Genomic DNA, 17,597 nt, shown 5'->3' on the forward strand with positions numbered 1-17,597 from the left:
GAGACCTATGTGCCAATGGTTGTATGGGATCTAAGAGTCCTAGACACGCCCACGTCGCCGCCAACGCACCGCGCCTGTGCCACGCGGTACTGTCGCGCTATCTCGAGGCATCGCGATGCCATCTTTGAGCCTCAGCGTGTCCCATCGCCAGGGGTCTCACTGATGTCGTCGACCCACGCCGCTCAACCCATAGCTTGGTTCAGACCCTCTATAACTTCTTTAACGGGCGGGGTAATCCCCGACGTAGTTGTCTTAAATCATCTAAGCAGAGAGGCATCAGCTATGCCCACTGAGAGGGCTGTGCTAGTATCTCACCTGGACTCGAGGGCTATGGACCGGAGTTGAGCGTTGGATCCTCTACTCCTTTGGTATAATATCATGGATGGACATATCTGCTAAGCCCAAATAACCTTCTTCGTCATCGCTGTTACAGGTGTTTAGCGCGTACCCGTATATCATATTCAAAACCACCCGGGACTAGGCGACAAGATCCGCCATCATTAAATGCATTGCTGCGACGGAATTAAGTGTACCAGGTATACGTGGGACCTTTGCCGTAACCTTCAGGCGTTTATTTCCGAAGGGTAGATTCAATGTCGCTTGGGAACCCTGTGTATACTCCCTAAACCTCCTCTTCATGTGCCTCGCAGGGTGCCTCCACGACGACGCGTCAACTCCCGGTTTCAATCCGACGGCCTGAGCTTATTGGTCTTCGTCTCGATCTCAAATGTCGGATCTAAAATTAAGCACCGCCCACTCATCTCCGTCTTTCCCCATCCAGGTAAACGACATCTAAGCCGCGAGTCTAGAGCTGGGTTTTTGATTGGTAGGTACATCGAGACCATCGCATTCGTCGGTTCATATTGCGTCTTCACCTTACACAGGATGCTCCACGAGGCTCAGTCTTGGGGGCCTTCGGCTGCCACTCCCGAAGATGTATGGTCTGGCTGTGTGACTCCGTGCCTGGAAAGTTCCCTGAATGGGAAATCGATGTCGTCGCCTTGATTTTGGCACTGCCTCAACTGCCTCGTATGGTACGTACGCACCGCATCGAACCCTACGAATACACTATTCAAGATATTCGCCATATCTCATGCTCTAGGGATCTCTGTAATATATAAAGATAACCAAGAAGCGCTTGGAAATAGAGGAACAACTCGATACATCAAGGCCTTGCACTGCCTCTTCGTATTTTCTATCTCCAACTTTATACCATCTCGAAACCCAACCCCCTGAACCTTTTTAACAATGACTGAAGAAGAAGTCTCGGTGTGGATGTACAATCCCTCCTTCCCACTTGCACTGATCGGTGCTGTTGTATACGGCATCATATTTCTGGTCATCACATACACTACCCTCGTTAAGTACCGCGCTTGGTACTTTGCCGTGGTCGTGGCCGGGGCTGCCATCGAGGTTGCAGCCTACATCGCCCGCGCGTACTCTGTCAAGAATCCGTCTGATCTGGTAAGTTCCAGGGGACCTTGTCTTCCCATCTGCATCAGCCTCTTTAACACTTAAGTGTGACGCAGGCCCCGTTTGTCATGACCCTCACCATGACCGTACTCGCCCCCGTCTTCATCGCGGCCGGCAACTACATGCTCATCAGTCGCCTCATCCTCGCCGTCCTGCCCCCCTCGCGCCACCGCGTCCTCAGGATCCCCGGCCATCGCCTGACACCCATCTTTGTCGCCTGCGACATTGTGGCCTTCCTCGTCCAGGGCAGCGGGTCGGGCGTTGCGAGCTCCAACAACTGGACGGGGGACGAGGAGCGCATCGGCCGGTACATCCTCGTTGCCGGTCTGGCCCTCCAGTTCGTCGCCTTCTCCCTCTTCCTGTGCGTCTTTGGCAGGTTCCATATCCTCGCCAACCGAAATGCGGTTACGGACGCGCCGGGGGGTTGGAGAAAGCTGGTGCTGGCCGTCTATATCTCGAGTATCCTGATCATGGTACGCGAACTTGCATCGTTTCGTTTCTTCCGGGGCTCAATGCTGACCATATCCAAGATTCGCTGCATCTTTCGCGTTGCCGAGTTCGCCGAGGGTATGAATGGGTATGCATTTCACACCGAGTGGCTCTTCTGGGTATTTGAGGCGCTGCCCATGGCCCCGGCTATTGCCATCTTCTGCGTTTTCCACCCCAGCCGCTACTTGGGAAAACACGGGGCTTGGAGACTGCACCGAATGGCCAAGTCTTCAGAGTCGACCGAGGTGATGGAGCCGCGACCGCCCTCGTTTCGACACGAACACTAGCGAGGATCGCGGAATATGGAGGTGGGATGTGGCGGTGGAGGCTATGTATGTGTTGCCTCACCCTGACTGGACCTTTTATAGAGTTACATAGACATCGTTTAATATCATGGCTCTTTGAACCATCGCCTCCATGGTCGTCCCTATGACGACTGGGCCCCTTTCTCCTAAACTCGGCCGGGGCCGGACGCTTCACTGCTGTCCATCTTTGCTTTGCAAAGAGTTCACCCTTAAAATATTTGAAGGTCCATATACAGTTTAGCAGGAAGTTAGTAACTTGGGGGGTTTTTTTTGGGGGGGGGGGGATTGAGAGTGTTCGTGATGGATGTCGATGATCATAGCTGCTTTTCGTACTCCCGCTCACCACATGTGACGGCATCAAGAATCTGCTCGCAGCCGACCAGGGACTGGCCTGTGTACCTACTCTCTCATTGAACGTCAATGGGGCTGGAGAGAGAAAAAGAGAATGAGATTTGGGAGCATGCCCTGTCCCTGTGCTAGCAACCCAATGTATTATTGAGGCCATGCGCCTGCGTCTAAGCATCTAAAAGTCGTTTTCATCCGCGCCCGACACAATGACATTATTCACCTTGAGAACCATCCGGCACAGCTGGGTCGCTAATTGAAGCTGCTGCTTCTTGCCAATCAAAGGATCAATGACAAACGCCTCCTTCATGTCGTTGTTGCCGCGTCCCATGCAGTCCACGCCCAGTCTACCCCGGTCCTTGGGGCCAGCCTTCACCTGCTGGCTCTTCACCTCAGCCAGTGTCGAAATGGAGTTCAGACCGCTGTTCTCCGCAAGAGCCATTGGAACAGCGTCCAGGGCGTCGGAAAAGGCGCGCATGGCATACTGCTCAAGACCAGGGGTCTTGGTCGCGGCATCCTCCACGGCCAGGGAGCATGCAATTTCCGCAGCGCCGCCTCCGTAGACCACGCGGTTGTCCCGCACCAGGTTTCGCACGACGCACAGAGCATCGTGGATCGAACGCTTGGCCTCGTCGATGATCTGTGTTACCTGTCAGTCGCCGCTTCCATGCACTTTTCGCATACACAGGGTACATACCATCTTGTTGCTGCCTCGGACAAAGACTGTCACCGCCCGGGTGTTGGCGCATTCCTCGATCACCAGCATCTTCTCCCTCGTTGTGCCAAACGTCATTTCTCTCACAACTCCAGCCTTACCGAGCTTCTCAGGACTGAGATCCTCAAATCGAGGCACTATCCTGCCATTGGTAGCAATGGCGATAAGCTCAATCTCAGGGCCACCAACCCACCGGACGGCGGGGAGCTTGTTCTGGAGCAGAAGATGGTTCGCCTCGTCGTCGAAGCCCCACTGGCAGATGGCTAGGTTGGCACCGGTGTCCTTGATCTGCTGGATCATCTCGATAAACTTCTCGCGCTCGTAGTTCTGGAGCTTCTTGAACTCCTCGACGCTGGTGATGTCGAGATGGTGCTTGGTCTTGGGCTTGGGGGGTTCGAAAGCGCAGGTCAGGATGGCGATCTTGGCATCGTGCACCTCGGAGGGCATCTGGGGGTGCGAGAAATCCTTGTCCACAATGACGCCCTTGACGAGAAGAGTGTCCTCCAGGGAGCCTCCCACCTTGCCGTCAACCTTGATCAGCTCAAAATCAACGTCTTTCCGCTCCAGGTCGGCAACGGACAGGACGGCGTCCACGGCAATGTTGGCAAACTGGTCGTGCGCCTTGGAGACAATCTTGCTCCCCAGACATGTCCGAGCGACCTTGACCAGGTTCTCAGTGTTCTCCTTGCTGAATTCAATGACATCCGACACCCGGTCGAGCTCTGCACAAGCAATGTCACAGGCCTGCTCGTAGCCGTCGGCGATTCGGATGGGGTGGATGCCCTTGTCGATCAGGTCGGCAGCCTGCTCTAGCAGGGCACCGGCTAGAACAACGACACCGGTAGTTCCATCACCAATCTCATCGTCTTGAGACTTTGACAGCTCCACGAGGAGCTTGGCTACGTGATTGCTGATTTCCATCTGCTGGAGGATGGTGGCACCGTCATTCGTTATCGTAATGTCGCCATCGGGGGAAATGAGAATTTTGTCGAGGCCGCGAGGACCCAGGGAGCTCTTGACGATGTTCGCGACGGTTCGGGCGGAGAGAATGTGAGACTTGACGGCTTCGTTGCCAAACTGGCGCTTCTTCTTCCCCTGACTTCAAAAGTGTTAGGAGGGGCAGCTCCAGCTAGTCGAGGAAAACCTACTCTCTGACAACAATGAAAGGGCGGCCCTGCTCATCCTTCATCACCGCCGCTGTTGAAACTGTCAGTTTTATTCTCACAAGGCTCTGCAGTGAGCCGTACCGTTCGACACATCCAGGTCTGCCAGCTGTTAGCTTCTATTTCTTCCCCGCCATTAAAGATTGTGGAAAGCTCACTCATCGCCATGGTGGCTGTGACCCGTGTCCTGTTGCACTCGCCGAGAGATTATAGAAGAAAAAAGGGGCTCCTCGTCAAGGAATATAAAGACTCCTTGCTGTATCGAGGGCGTGTTGGAGCTTCAAGGTTGGAGTGTTGCGCCGTTCCCGAATTTTTAGATCATCAGTGCCTATAGAATGCGGGCTCCTGAACGCCTGCGGCACGCGGGGAAAGAAAAAGTCCGGCGGAGTAGTGACGATAAGCAGGGCGATAAGCCTGACAGCCCCGCTATCAGAGCCTAATGCTTGGAGCTCCCAACCTGGAAAGCTGCCCCTCACTCCAACCGTCGCTGTCTGGCTCCTCAAGCTTCTACGGAGAACCGTTTAACTTTTGCCGCCTCCGTTACTCTCACTACGTGTCTTCCATAAGACCTCTGTATATACCACCGGGCTGTCTACAAGTCTGCCTCACAAATACGGCGGCCTAAATCTCAAGCGAATTTTTAAACATTGCCTCATCCACGACTTGACCGTTTTGGTTCCGCCACATTCGACCTAAAATTACAGGAGAAACCTACGCTTTCAACCGAGCGAATCGGGCGCCATTTTCTCAGCTCAAAACCTCCCCTCACATTTGCACGCTCTACGTACTGGATAAACCACCATGCCTGCCAGCAGATATGTCGACGACTACGACGACGATGGTCTCGACTCAGACTATGACGCGGGTGACTACGCTGAGGGAGGTGGTATGAGCCCTGAGGATGAGGCCGCTATGGAAAATGGGACCGCTGAAGTCCGCAAAGCTCTTGGCAAGGATTCTAGCAAGGTCACTTTGCAGCAAATCCAAGAGGCTCTGTGGCACTATTACTACGATGTGCCCAAGTCGGTAGCCTATCTGAACAAGACGTTCATCACACCGGCGCCAGCTCCGTCGAAACCGGCACCTAAACCAGCAGCACCAAAGAAGACCGCCCCAGGTAAGTTAAGCACTTTCTCCTTTTCCACCGCGCACTATCCGCTTGTGGGGACACGCGGAGCAGACCATCAGCGTTTTTCAAACCACGCCGGGCGGTCCTTCGGTGCGGGGCGAATGGCCTTTCCAGCGCCTGATACTTCCTATCGTTCATTCTTTGACGACATGCCTTGGTTGAATACGCCTCAAGATCGCCAGGCGGTATTTGTTGAGCCTTGGCGGCCCCGAGGTGGTCTCCTCGGAGGTGGCGAAGGGACGACAGGCATGAGCAAGCTGCAAAAGCTGGCTGCTGCCAGGAAGAAGAAGAATGATCAAACAAAGGAGCAAGATAAGACTGGGCAAGCCGCAGAAGGGATTAGCAGGCTTGCCATTTCTGAGCGTTCACGGCATGATGATCAAAAGCCGCTCCAGCCCCTGGCAAAACGGCAAAAGATTTCCAGTAGCTCTGGGACGCCGCTGCAGCAGCATCCTGATTCACACGAATACGGGAAGAAAGCCTTCGAGGACAGGTCGGAAAAGGCACCGACGGTTATAATGGATGGCCGTCCTGAAGAGGGAAATGATCAAGGAGCTGATGTGACCCCTGTCAAGGCGACGCCCTCAGCTTTTGCTCGAACGCTGTTTGGTTCTGCTCCTGCGTCTAAAACCACGAGACGAGATGTTTTCCCCATGCCATACAAATCGTCTTCTTCTTTCTCTGCCAAGACGTTCTCCGAACCTAGCCCGGACGACATTGTTTTTGCAGCTCAGTCCAAAGGTTCGAATTTTGCAAAGGCAAAATGATGGGCTAATTCTAATTTTCCTTCAGCGGGCAAAAAGACTCCAGCAACCGCCACGGCAGCCAAGAAGGGTCAAAAGAGCGAGGCCGACAAAGTTGCATCTGGAGTGTCCCAAATCAACATTAGCGATGCTCCCCCACCTAAGAGTAAGGGAATCGACGTTGTCAAGGAGTTTGAAAGTAGCTCTAGCAAGCGAAGCGCCAGCTTCGTTGTGGTTGGTATGTACACCCCGGAGATATACAATATTTGTATACTGACAGCAGTAGGGCATGTTGACGCCGGAAAAAGTACACTTATGGGCCGTCTGTTGATGGAGCTCAAGTTTGTCGAGCAACGAACGGTCGACAAATATCGTAGGCAAGGTGAAAAGATTGGAAAACAATCTTTCGCTTTGGCCTGGGTTATGGACCAGAGAAGCGAGGAGAGAGACCGTGGAGTCACCATCGACATCGCCACGAATTACTTCGAAACCGAGAAAACCAAATTTACCATTCTTGACGCTCCGGGACATCGCGATTTCGTCCCCAACATGATTGCCGGAGCAAGTCAAGCAGACTTTGCTATTCTGGTTATCGATGCCAACACTGGAGAGTACGAGAGTGGCCTGAAAGGTCAAACAAAAGAACACGTCCTGCTATTGCGCAGTCTTGGGGTACAACGCCTGGTCATCGCTGTGAACAAGCTTGATATGGTCGGGTGGTCAGCAGAGAGATACGAGGAAATCAACGAAGGAATCACTGGGTTCCTTACGGGGCTAGGTTTCCACGAAAAATATGTGACCTTCGTTCCGATCTCAGGATTGAAAGGCGATAACATTATCCAGCCCATCGAGGATCCTGCGGCATCGTGGTACACCGGCCCTACTCTCATCGACGCACTAGAGGCATCGGCGCCATCAGCTGCGCGAGACCTGCGAAAGCCACTGAGGATGCCCATCGCTGAAGTATTCCGCTCCCAGCAGGGGACAACGACACTCTCAGGGCGCATTGATGCAGGGGCCTTGCAAGTGGGGGATGTTCTTGTCGTCCAACCAAGCGGGGAGAACGCCTACATCAAGTCAATCATGGTAGACAACGAGGCTAAGGACTGGGCTGTCGCAGGCCAGAACATCAACCTCGCATTGACAAATATCGACCCGATACACATTAGAGTGGGCGACATTCTCTGCCACCCGACAGACGCCATTCCTTGCGGGGACTCCTTCACGATGAAGGCTATGGCTTTTGATCATCTCCTACCTTCACCTATTGATCTGCATCGTGGCCGGCTCCATGCTGCTGGCCAGATACAAACCATTTTGGCCACTCTCGACAAGACTACAGGCGGGGTTATCAAGAAAAGGCCCAAGGTGGTCCAGCCTGGAGGCGTTGCTCGGATTAGAATAACGCTCGGGACCAAGGTTCCCTTGGAGGCTGGGCAGCGTGTGGTCATCAGAAGTGGGGGTGAGACTGTTGCTGCTGGGTTGTTGGAGTCATAAGTTATAATAACATGGATCATACGCGGATATGTGTCCCGTGTTGATATAGATACTAGAACTCGTATGAATACTATTGTTACCTATACCTAGATATCCGTACTCTGTACCCCGTCCTTACCATGTAGACTGCCCAGGGAGATTATGAAATACGATGATGAAATATATACGCTAACTAACCACGAAGTGACTCACAAGGGGCCTGGATCCTGGCCTGTGAAGACTAGCATGCCTTGATATTATTCAGCCTGGAGGATGAGATTGTGGGAGGCTGAGAGCCTGTCAGCCTGCGCAACTTGCAACGTGGACGGATCCAACCAGAGTCCCCACATCTCCGGGAATATTCTCGAACTGCCGCCGACCACAAAGCGGCAAAGCCACACGCCTCTCAAAGCAGCTATTTGGGAAGAGAGGCCAGCTGGCCACTAGCAGCAAGAAGATGCGACTCAAGTCGTCCTAATGCGTGGCGACAATGGCATATCATCATGCCTTCCATGAGTCAAGGATCCGTTCCGCCATTGCCCTTGCTCGAGCACAAGGCCATCCGGCATGAACGAACTGCGGGTAACGAGTGACAGCGACCGAGATCGCTGGAATAAAGCGCTGGGTTGAAGGGGGCCTATGTTGTTCGCACTGTGTGCTTCTCCGGGGTATTGTCTCGAAGTGCCAGATAGAGGCCAGAAGGGACTGTGCACCTGACGATGAATACAGTGCATAGGACAGTGTCAACTGGGTACGAAAATGGATGGACCCCTGTCACGTGGGGCAACTGCAGGGGATGTGGCGGGCAGCAGGTGAAATCTGGCCTTTTTGTTGCCATCTGGACACCTCGACTTTTTGGAGACAGCTTTGTACATAAGGCTTCTCCAACCAGCCATCTTCCAGCTTCCTTCTCTCAACCACCACAAGATACCCATCCCCTCCTCCTGGTGAAGTTGAACACTTGAGGACTGGATACTGAATTTTCTTTCTTCTTTCTCAATTCCCAGTCGTTGTTTTGCATCGTGCGAGTCGAAGCGAAGCATCTCCCATACATTTACCATGGCGCGCTCGTCGAGGAGCTCGCTGGCCTTGGGCCTGGGCCTCCTTTGTTGGATTGCCCTTCTCTTCTCGCCGCTGGCCATGGTTCAGCCTGCGGCCGCGGACGAGACTGAGAGCTACGGCACTGTTATTGGAATTGTAAGCGTCACATTGTTCTCCGCTCTTTTGGACGTTCTCAGCTGACCGACTCTTTCCTCGCAGGATCTGGGTACCACATACAGCTGCGTCGGTGTGATGCAGAAGGGCAAGGTCGAGATTCTCGTCAACGATCAAGGCAACCGAATTACTCCATCATACGTCGCCTTCACCGATGAGGAGCGCCTGGTTGGCGACTCCGCCAAGAACCAGGCCGCGTCCAACCCCCACAACACCATCTACGATGTCAAGTGAGTTTGATCTCTCTGGGCTATATCCTTTGCCAGATCACCGTGCTAACCAGATTCAAGGCGTCTCATCGGTCGCACATACAACGACAAGGATGTCCAGGCCGACATCAAGCATTTCCCTTACCAGGTTATCCAGAAGGAGGGCAAGCCCGTTGTCCAGGTTCAGGTCAACGGCGCCGATAAGCAGTTCACCCCCGAAGAAGTCTCTGCCATGATCCTTGGCAAGATGAAGGAGGTTGCCGAGTCCTACCTCGGCAAGAAGGTCACTCACGCCGTTGTCACGGTCCCTGCCTACTTCAACGTAAGATCCCAGCCATGACAACCATACCTGTTTCTTAGCTGACAGATTTGTAGGACAACCAGCGCCAGGCGACCAAGGATGCCGGCATTATTGCCGGACTCAATGTCCTCCGAATTGTCAACGAGCCCACCGCCGCAGCAATTGCCTATGGTCTCGATAAAACGGATGAGCGCCAGATCATTGTCTACGATCTTGGTGGCGGTACCTTCGATGTCTCCCTCCTGTCCATCGACCAGGGTGTCTTTGAGGTTCTCTCTACCGCTGGTGATACCCATCTTGGTGGCGAGGACTTCGACCAGAGGGTCATCAACTACTTCGCCAAGTCGTACAACAAGAAGAATGGCGTCGACGTCACCAAGGACCCGAAGGCCATGGGCAAGCTCAAGCGTGAGGCCGAGAAGGCCAAGCGTACCCTCTCTTCGCAGATGAGCACTCGCATTGAGATCGAGGCCTTCTTCGAGGGCAACGACTTCTCCGAGACCCTAACCCGGGCCAAGTTCGAGGAGCTCAATATGGATCTCTTCAAGAAGACCCTGAAGCCTGTTGAGCAGGTTCTCAAGGATGGCAACCTCAAGAAGAGCGATGTCCATGACATTGTTCTCGTCGGTGGTTCCACTCGCATCCCCAAGGTCCAGGCTCTCATTGAGGAGTATTTCGGCGGCAAGAAGGCTTCTAAGGGCATCAACCCTGATGAGGCCGTCGCTTTCGGTGCTGCCGTCCAGGCTGGTGTTCTCTCCGGAGAGGCTGAAACTGAGGATATCGTTCTGCTTGACGTGAATGCGTTGACTCTCGGTATCGAGACGACTGGTGGTGTGATGTCGAAGCTCATCCCCAGGAACACCCCCATCCCTACCCGCAAGAGCCAGATCTTCTCGACAGCTGCTGATAACCAGCCCGTGGTCCTGATCCAGGTCTACGAGGGTGAACGCTCCATGACCAAGGACAACAACATGCTCGGAAAGTTCGAGCTTACTGGCATTCCTCCTGCTCCTCGCGGTGTTCCCCAGATTGAGGTCTCGTTTGAGCTCGATGCCAACGGCATCCTCAAGGTTTCTGCCCACGACAAGGGAACCGGCAAGCAGGAGTCCATCACCATTACCAACGACAAGGGCCGTCTCAGCCCTGAGGATATCGAGCGCATGGTCGCCGAGGCTGAGAAGTACGCCGAGGAGGACAAGGCCACCCGTGAGCGCATAGAGGCTCGCAACGGTCTTGAGAACTACGCGTTCAACCTCAAGAACCAGGTGAACGATGCGGATGGCCTTGGTGGCAAGATCGACGATGAGGACAAGGAGACGGTAAGTTGATTGGATCCTATAACATCTCCCATTCATATTTACTAACACTGTTTTAGATCCTCGAGGCTATCAAGGAGACCACTGAGTGGCTCGAGGAGAACAGCGCCGAGGCCACCACCGAGGACTTTGAGGAGCAGAAGGAGAAGCTGTCCAACGTTGCCTACCCCATCACCTCCAAGATGTACCAGGGCCAGGGCAACGCTGGTGGAGAGGAGGAGGGCGGCGACTTCCATGACGAGCTGTAAACAGGCGTCGAGTTTTGTGTTTATTCATGGTTCAAAGAAAAAAAGTTACATCGCAGAACTCATTGGTGTTGAGGCGGGCTATGGCGCATTCATGGCATACTTTCAGAGCTGCAAATAGCACTGTGTAGACGGATAATGTAAAGAAACTATTAGCAAGTTTTGCATCAATTCACGCCTTTACGTACTCGTAGTTGTTTGCCTCAGAAAAAGCTGGACCATGTTAATAATTCATCAGATATTAACGAGCTCTGCTTGCTTAGATCACTGGGAACTGGAGAGGGATCGAGGCAATGATTTAGAAACCGAGCGCCAACGGAGCTTGAGGCAACAAGGGATTCAATCCTAAGGCCGTTTAGTATTTCAAGGCTGGTTATGGTGAGCCTATGCTCCTGTCTCATGGCAGAGAGTTCTCGAGCCTGGAGAGGCCACTCCACCCCAACACCAATTGCTCACTTCTTCAGCACTATTAAGATTTTCTCTCACCCTCTTGCCCACTACCTGGTAACGTTGAAATTTTAATCGCACTTGCTTGCATCTATCTCTTTAAGCCCTTCATAGTCCCTGATCTTTCCTCTTCTATCTCATCATCTTCCCACACATCCACTTCACCATATAATTTCTTCTTCTACACACCGCGCATTGCAGTAGCGCGCGTCTAGGACTTAACTGCCACATGATCTTGGTGTTCGACCTGTTTTTCTTATCTTTACTCATTCCTCGCTCAAATCAGCATCACCTCCACAAGTGTCGCCATGGCGAGAAACAGCTTCATCAGCCCCGACATGGAGGATTTCTTCGTCACCCTGACCGACTTCTTCATCGAGGCTGGCGAGAAGGGGCTCGCAGACAGAAACGGCTTCCAATTTATGAGGAGGCAACTCGTGAACTTCCTCATCGCATGCGGTAGAACGACCGTTGCTAGGGCGCGGGCCACCAATCCCGTCACACTCCCAGACGGCAAGACACCTAGCACGAACCTGGCCTTCCCACCGGGCTGGCTCAAGATTAACGAGGCCGATCGCAGGCGTCTGGAGAGGTGCGGGAACGCCGAGAAGTTCATCGAAGCATTACGGTCCATTGTCTCCAAGCACAACAAAGCGCACGGCGCACTGAAGCGGCCGGCTGGCGGTGACTTTGGGCCACCGGCAAAACGGGTCAGAAGACGCCATCGCAGAAAGGCAAATGCTGATATGCAATCTCAAACATCCCCAACCAACGACAATAGGGCTATGTCATCCACCCCAGACACTCGAAACCCGGATAATGCTGATCTGCCGGCGACTGTGGAGCTCACGTCAAACAATGAGGCAGTGCCGGAGGCCCAGGGAGTGACTGATCCGCCACGAGCGGATCTCGTCAAACTGTCGGAGACAGAGAAAACAATTCCTCAGTCCATGGATAAAACGCTTACGGGCGCCAGGGAGGCACCGTAGGAGGGTGCCACCCAACCAAGAGCAGAGATAGAGAAGGGTATTGTTAAAATCAAACAAGAACCCCTGAAGGAACCCAACGTGGATGACACCGAGCCATGTGCCTGGGATGCGGGCTCGAAGGGCAAAGGCGTGTTGACCACTCCAACAGAAGATGGCATGCTGCAGAATATCGAGACCGCGCAGCACTTAAGCCAGCTCTTCGCGTCCCCGACACTATTCGAAACCGGTTCAGAGGATGACACTGAAGATGACGACAAAGATGGGGGACAAGATACACCGTTTGGTAATGACACTGACACCGACCCCGGCGCCCCCAGCATCTCCCTCAACCCTGAAGGGACAGATAGGCCATTGGAGCGGCTTGAAGCCGGACTCCTCCCCTTCGAGGACGAAATGGCCCAGATCCCAGCAAATACCTGGAGGATGTACAGGAAGAAGCTGACTACGCTCTGCACCTCCACGGAAATCTCTACCATGGACATCGCCAAGCGCCTGCGTGGGGTCAGCGAGATCATGTACCTGAGGGAGGAGGAGGCATCTGTGGAGTGCGGTGAATGGGGGAGGCTCGAGAATGCTGTGCGGATGTGCGCGGTGCTGGCGCAGGCGATGGGCCCGGAGGACGAGGACAAGGACAAGGCGCATGAGGTGATGGATCAGTGGACTAAGGCGAAGCTACGCGACATCGGTTGGGTGCGGCACATGTTGGAAACGGGGGCCAGGCTTCGCATGATGCAGAACCCGTCTCAGACTTGACTGGCCCAGGCGACGGTGTCCAAAAGGTTAGCATGATATCTAGAGCGCCATTGATGACGGGGGGGTTATTAGCGGAACAATTGGTGGTTCTCCGACGACTTTTGGCTGAGAACAAAGACAGGTAATTAATATCACGTGATAACGCGTCGCAAAAGGAACGCGGCTCGACCGCGATGCGAAGCGATGATGACACGATCGCGCCAATCGACCCATAGCCTCTAGCAGAGCCATTGATCGAACCCTCTCTTCCAAATATTCACCTGCCGACGTCGTAATGCCCGCACGTAAGCGTTCAGTGCCCGATTCTGCCGATGGAGGTCGCCGCCGCTCCGGGCGCATCTCCAGCACACCCAAGAAGAGTAGCTACTTTGAAGACTCGGAGGGCGAGGAGGAGATTAGCGAACCAACCAAGAAGCGTGGTCGTCCGGCCAAGCGGGCCCGCGTGGAAAAGACGGAGCCAGAGGGTGCTGAGTCTGACGACTACAAGGATGAAAGGGAAGACGCTTCACAGCAAGATGAGGACGAAGAGGACGAGGAGGTGGACGAGGATGCGCCCATGAAGAAGACCATCATACCGCTGGAGAAGATGCGAGATACGGGGGGCGTCGAATACGAAGATGAAAGGATACACAACAACACGGTGCTGTTTCTCAAGGACCTCAAGGCGAACAACAAGCGGTCCTGGCTGAAGTGTAAGCCACCAGCTCTCTATATGGCCATCCACATCTCCATACTGACAAGACGGCAGCGCATGACGGAGAATACAGACGGGCCCTGAAAGACTGGCAGAGCTTTGTCGAGGCTACCACCCTCAGCATCATCGACGTCGACGAGACGATCCCCGAGCTCCCCGTCAAGGACGTCATCTTCCGCATCCACAGGGACATTCGCTTCAGCAAAGATCCAACCCCCTACAAGGCAAGTCGACTGCATACTACGCCGTCTTACAACGGGCCTTAACCCCCCCTGTTTCGCACGAGTGCTGAACGAAACCCCCCCAGCCGCACTTCTCCGCCGCGTGGTCACGGACCGGCCGCAAGGGCCCTTACGCCTGCTACTACATCCACTGCGAACCCAAACGCTCCTTCATCGGGGGTGGGCTGTGGTTGCCCGAGAAGGACCACCTCGCCAAGCTGCGCAACAGCATCGACCGGCACCCGCGGCGCTGGCGGCGCGCCCTCAATGACGCCACCTTCAAGCGCACCTTCTTCCCGCAGATCAAGGCGGGAGCGTCGGAGGACAAGGTCATCGATGCACTGGCGGATAAGAATAAGGAGTACTCGCTCAAGAAGCGGCCCCAGGTACGCAGCTCTCCCAGAAGGTTGGACGGCGACGAGTTGGCTAACGAGGAACGGTAGGGATATGAGATGGACCATCAAGACATTAAGCTGCTGCGGCTAAAGAGCTTCACGGTAGGCAAGTCGATCAATGAGGCAATGCTTTGTGCCGAGGATGCTCAGGACCAGATTAAGGAGATCATACAAGGCCTGGCCCCGTTTGTACGTGTTACCCTCGACCGAGCCCGTTCGTGGTTACTAAAGAATAGCAGGTGTCATTTCTGAATAGCATCGTCATGCCAGATCCAAATCTGGAAGAAGACGATAGCGAGGATGAGGATGGAGATGAGGAGACTTGATAAGATTGGCCATGGCTTTGGACACCATTTTCTGCATCAGAAGTCTGGATACCACCACTTCGTGTTGTATCTCTATTAGTTCACCAGCGAAAGTACTGCGTGTGTCATTGCCTCAAAGCTGTTCTGACACTTGAATAAAAATAATCTTCATGTGTCTAGGTATCCATGTCCTCATCATCCACAAATATTCATCATAGGTAGGTACACATCAAAAATCCCCCACGGCTCGACATTCGTCTCTATAGACATTCATATTGGCAACGCTAGAGGTCATGGTCGCCGATATGTTCGCTCATGACTCTCTCACATGTTGGGGTGCAGGTGGTTGTATAGAGGCCCCGCACTCAGTGCCAGTGTGGCTTGTTGGGTTTGCACTTCTTGCCCTTGCACTTCTTCTTTCCACAGACATTGACCTTGGCGACGCTAGGGTCATGATCGCTGACCTGGTCGTCGTAGTTCTGCCATGTGTTGAGGTGCAGGTGCTCGTACTTGGCGCCCCGGCTCAGCGCAGGGCTGACGTACATGTGGTCAAGCGTCTGGCTGTTCATGTCGAAGAGGTAGGTATAGCGCTCGGCAGCCGGGATCTTGGCCGCGTCGTCGAGGTCCACCAGGCCGGAGCGCTCCACAAAGACCTTGATGGGCTCGACCTGGGAGAACTCATTGAAGTCGCCGGCAGTGATGACGGCAGCGTCAGGGTTCTTCTTGAGGATCTGGGCAATGAAGTCCTGGTATGTGTTAGTTTGGGCTAGAGACGGGGGGAACGGCGGGCGGGATGGGGTGTGGGTGTAGGAGCTTACAGCGGTGATCTCAGCCTGGGTGGTGCGAGTGTCAACGCCCGAGTTCACGGGGGGGCGGAGGTCGCCATGGATCGACGTGGAGCCACCCTTGCTGCCAAAGTGCACATTGACGGTGAAGAACGGGGTACCATCACCACCCTTGAGCTTCCACGCGGCGGCGAGGGGCTTGCGGCTGTCCTCCCAAGCAGGGTTGGAGGGTTCGATGCGGCCAGGGTTGTACTTGAGCTTGGGCCCCTTGAGGACCTCGTTGGCTTCCGTGGCATTGCCTTGGTTGGGCTTGTACAACTCAACGACGTCGGAGCGGTACAGGTACACCTGGCGGATGTTACCGCCGGGGGCACCTCCATCCAAGTTGTTCTCAGGGACGACCTCGACAAAGTCGTAGATGACGCCAGAGGCCTCCTCAATGGCCGAGGACAGAGCAGCAAGAGTCTCGTTGCCAGACACGACACCATCGTCAGCCTCGCCCGAGCTGTCCTGGATCTCCTGGATGAAGATGAGGTCGGGGGTGAGCATCTTGTCGACGATCTGGGAAGCAATGAAGGGGAGAGAGGCGGACTCGGGCTCGAGGTTGCGGGCGTTGTAGTTGGCGACGGTGAGGCCCTTGCAGGAACCGCTGCTCTTGAACGAGACAGCCGGGTGTTCGGTGCTGGCGCTCTCGACCACGGAGACAGCCTCGAGAGGCAGGATACGGTAGAAGCCAAAGGCATAGGAAACAATGCCGGTGACGTCGCCGAGGAAGTCGCCCATCTTGGTGTCGTCGGGGTTGGTGGTGTTGCCGAGCGGGGCACCGATGACAATAGTCTCCGGGTTGGCATCTCCATCGAGCATGGTGACGCCTCCGTGCTCATTCAGGCCCGTCACATCCCAGTTCCCGCGGACCCAGACATCACCATACTGGTTGGGGCGGCTGACCTGGTAGGTGTCCTTGATGGTGACCAGCTCGCCAACCAGGCTCTCCCAGAAGTCAAGGCCGTAAGCCGTGGGGTCGAGCTCGGGATTATCGCCAGAGAGGCTGTTGACGGCATTGGGCACGCCAAAGACGCCGCCCTCGTCCAGGCTAGAGAAGTCGGCGGTTGGGGGCGAGAGGGTATCGACGCCAATGACGAGGGGGTTGACCTCGTTGCCGGACGAGATAATCTCCACGTTGGCGGGCGAGCTCAGCTCCGTGAGGTACGCGTAGGCGCTGGAAGTTCTAGTGGTCTCTGTCAGGACATGGTTGCGCAGCAGGGAGGTAGTATCCCGCTCAGACGCACCTGTATTCGGCAACAAAGCCATCAAGCTTGATGATGTCGCCGACGGCCACTCTGGCGACAGCGGTCTTCCCATACACGTACAGGCCCTCCGAGGTAGCAGGGTCGTCGTCGGGCGTCGTGGACCGCAGGTAGACGCCGTACTTGCTGGTGGCCGTGACGAGGCCCTCGACACCGGTGACGGTGGTGTTGACCAGCGGGGACACGAAGGTGTTGCCATTGATCTCGGCAATTGTGACGGCGGCCGCAGAGCCCACGGCAGCCGCCAGCGTCGTGGCGATCGACTTGATGGCCATGGTGAATTATGACGAGCAGCACTGTTGGGACAAGCGACTTCTAGACGAAGCTGGGCTGCCCCCAAGCTATGTATTCGCCTTCGCCTTATCTCTCCCCTCTGCCCATGGCTTGTCGGCCTTTAATCTCAGCGTCCAGCGCAAAGAGCCCCGTGGGGCCGGAGCCGGCCTGCCCTGTTGAACCATTTGATGCATTCGTTCCTGGCACGTTTACCGATCCACGGTCTTGGGTGGGCGCGACATGGGCGAGATGGGCCATTCACGATGGCGCAGGGTCTCACGGGCGTGGCCCATGTACCGCATAC

General features: G+C 54.8%; 7 protein-coding genes across 7 annotated transcripts; 5 read left to right on the top strand and 2 right to left on the bottom strand.

The window, feature by feature from the left end:
- Positions 1 to 1,248: 1,248 nt before the first annotated feature.
- ACO1O0_001977 (RTA1 domain-containing protein) lies at positions 1,249 to 2,249 on the top strand (the record flags this gene model as incomplete). The annotated part of the gene is made up of 2 exons (XM_083191455.1): positions 1,249 to 1,464; positions 1,530 to 2,249. 2 exons carry the CDS (start codon positions 1,249 to 1,251, stop codon positions 2,247 to 2,249), a joined length of 936 nt encoding a protein of 311 aa, XP_083052669.1.
- Positions 2,250 to 2,790: 541 nt separating this feature from the next.
- Positions 2,791 to 4,658, bottom strand: CCT5 (chaperonin-containing T-complex subunit CCT5 domain-containing protein; the record flags this gene model as incomplete). Its single annotated transcript, XM_083191456.1, has 5 exons — positions 2,791 to 3,252; positions 3,310 to 4,426; positions 4,476 to 4,524; positions 4,575 to 4,592; positions 4,649 to 4,658. The coding sequence occupies 5 exons, from the start codon at positions 4,656 to 4,658 to the stop codon at positions 2,791 to 2,793; spliced, it is 1,656 nt and encodes a 551-aa protein (XP_083052670.1).
- A 633-nt stretch (positions 4,659 to 5,291) lies between these two features.
- Positions 5,292 to 7,859, top strand: ACO1O0_001979 (P-loop containing nucleoside triphosphate hydrolase protein; the record flags this gene model as incomplete). The annotated part of the gene is made up of 4 exons (XM_083191457.1): positions 5,292 to 5,607; positions 5,794 to 6,360; positions 6,412 to 6,600; positions 6,649 to 7,859. 4 exons carry the CDS (start codon positions 5,292 to 5,294, stop codon positions 7,857 to 7,859), a joined length of 2,283 nt encoding a protein of 760 aa, XP_083052671.1.
- A 1,038-nt stretch (positions 7,860 to 8,897) lies between these two features.
- On the top strand, positions 8,898 to 11,127 carry KAR2 (Hsp70 family ATPase KAR2; the record flags this gene model as incomplete). The annotated part of the gene is made up of 5 exons (XM_083191458.1): positions 8,898 to 9,035; positions 9,099 to 9,283; positions 9,344 to 9,584; positions 9,638 to 10,882; positions 10,939 to 11,127. The coding sequence occupies 5 exons, from the start codon at positions 8,898 to 8,900 to the stop codon at positions 11,125 to 11,127; spliced, it is 1,998 nt and encodes a 665-aa protein (XP_083052672.1).
- Positions 11,128 to 11,879: 752 nt separating this feature from the next.
- Positions 11,880 to 13,313, top strand: ACO1O0_001981 (uncharacterized protein; the record flags this gene model as incomplete). Its single annotated transcript, XM_083191459.1, has 2 exons — positions 11,880 to 12,556; positions 12,581 to 13,313. The coding sequence occupies 2 exons, from the start codon at positions 11,880 to 11,882 to the stop codon at positions 13,311 to 13,313; spliced, it is 1,410 nt and encodes a 469-aa protein (XP_083052673.1).
- Positions 13,314 to 13,587: 274 nt separating this feature from the next.
- ACO1O0_001982 (DUF2461 domain-containing protein) lies at positions 13,588 to 14,949 on the top strand (the record flags this gene model as incomplete). Its single annotated transcript, XM_083191460.1, has 5 exons — positions 13,588 to 14,005; positions 14,062 to 14,174; positions 14,315 to 14,614; positions 14,672 to 14,812; positions 14,863 to 14,949. 5 exons carry the CDS (start codon positions 13,588 to 13,590, stop codon positions 14,947 to 14,949), a joined length of 1,059 nt encoding a protein of 352 aa, XP_083052674.1.
- Positions 14,950 to 15,293: 344 nt separating this feature from the next.
- ACO1O0_001983 (Endonuclease/exonuclease/phosphatase) lies at positions 15,294 to 17,295 on the bottom strand (the record flags this gene model as incomplete). The annotated part of the gene is made up of 2 exons (XM_083191461.1): positions 15,294 to 16,932; positions 17,003 to 17,295. The coding sequence occupies 2 exons, from the start codon at positions 17,293 to 17,295 to the stop codon at positions 15,294 to 15,296; spliced, it is 1,932 nt and encodes a 643-aa protein (XP_083052675.1).
- Positions 17,296 to 17,597: the final 302 nt, after the last annotated feature.

The sequence above is a fragment of the Amphichorda felina genome, assembly GCF_050947745.1.
Source record: "Amphichorda felina strain 45539 chromosome Unknown scaffold_2, whole genome shotgun sequence".
NCBI classification, from domain to species: Eukaryota; Fungi; Ascomycota; class Sordariomycetes; order Hypocreales; family Bionectriaceae; genus Amphichorda; species Amphichorda felina.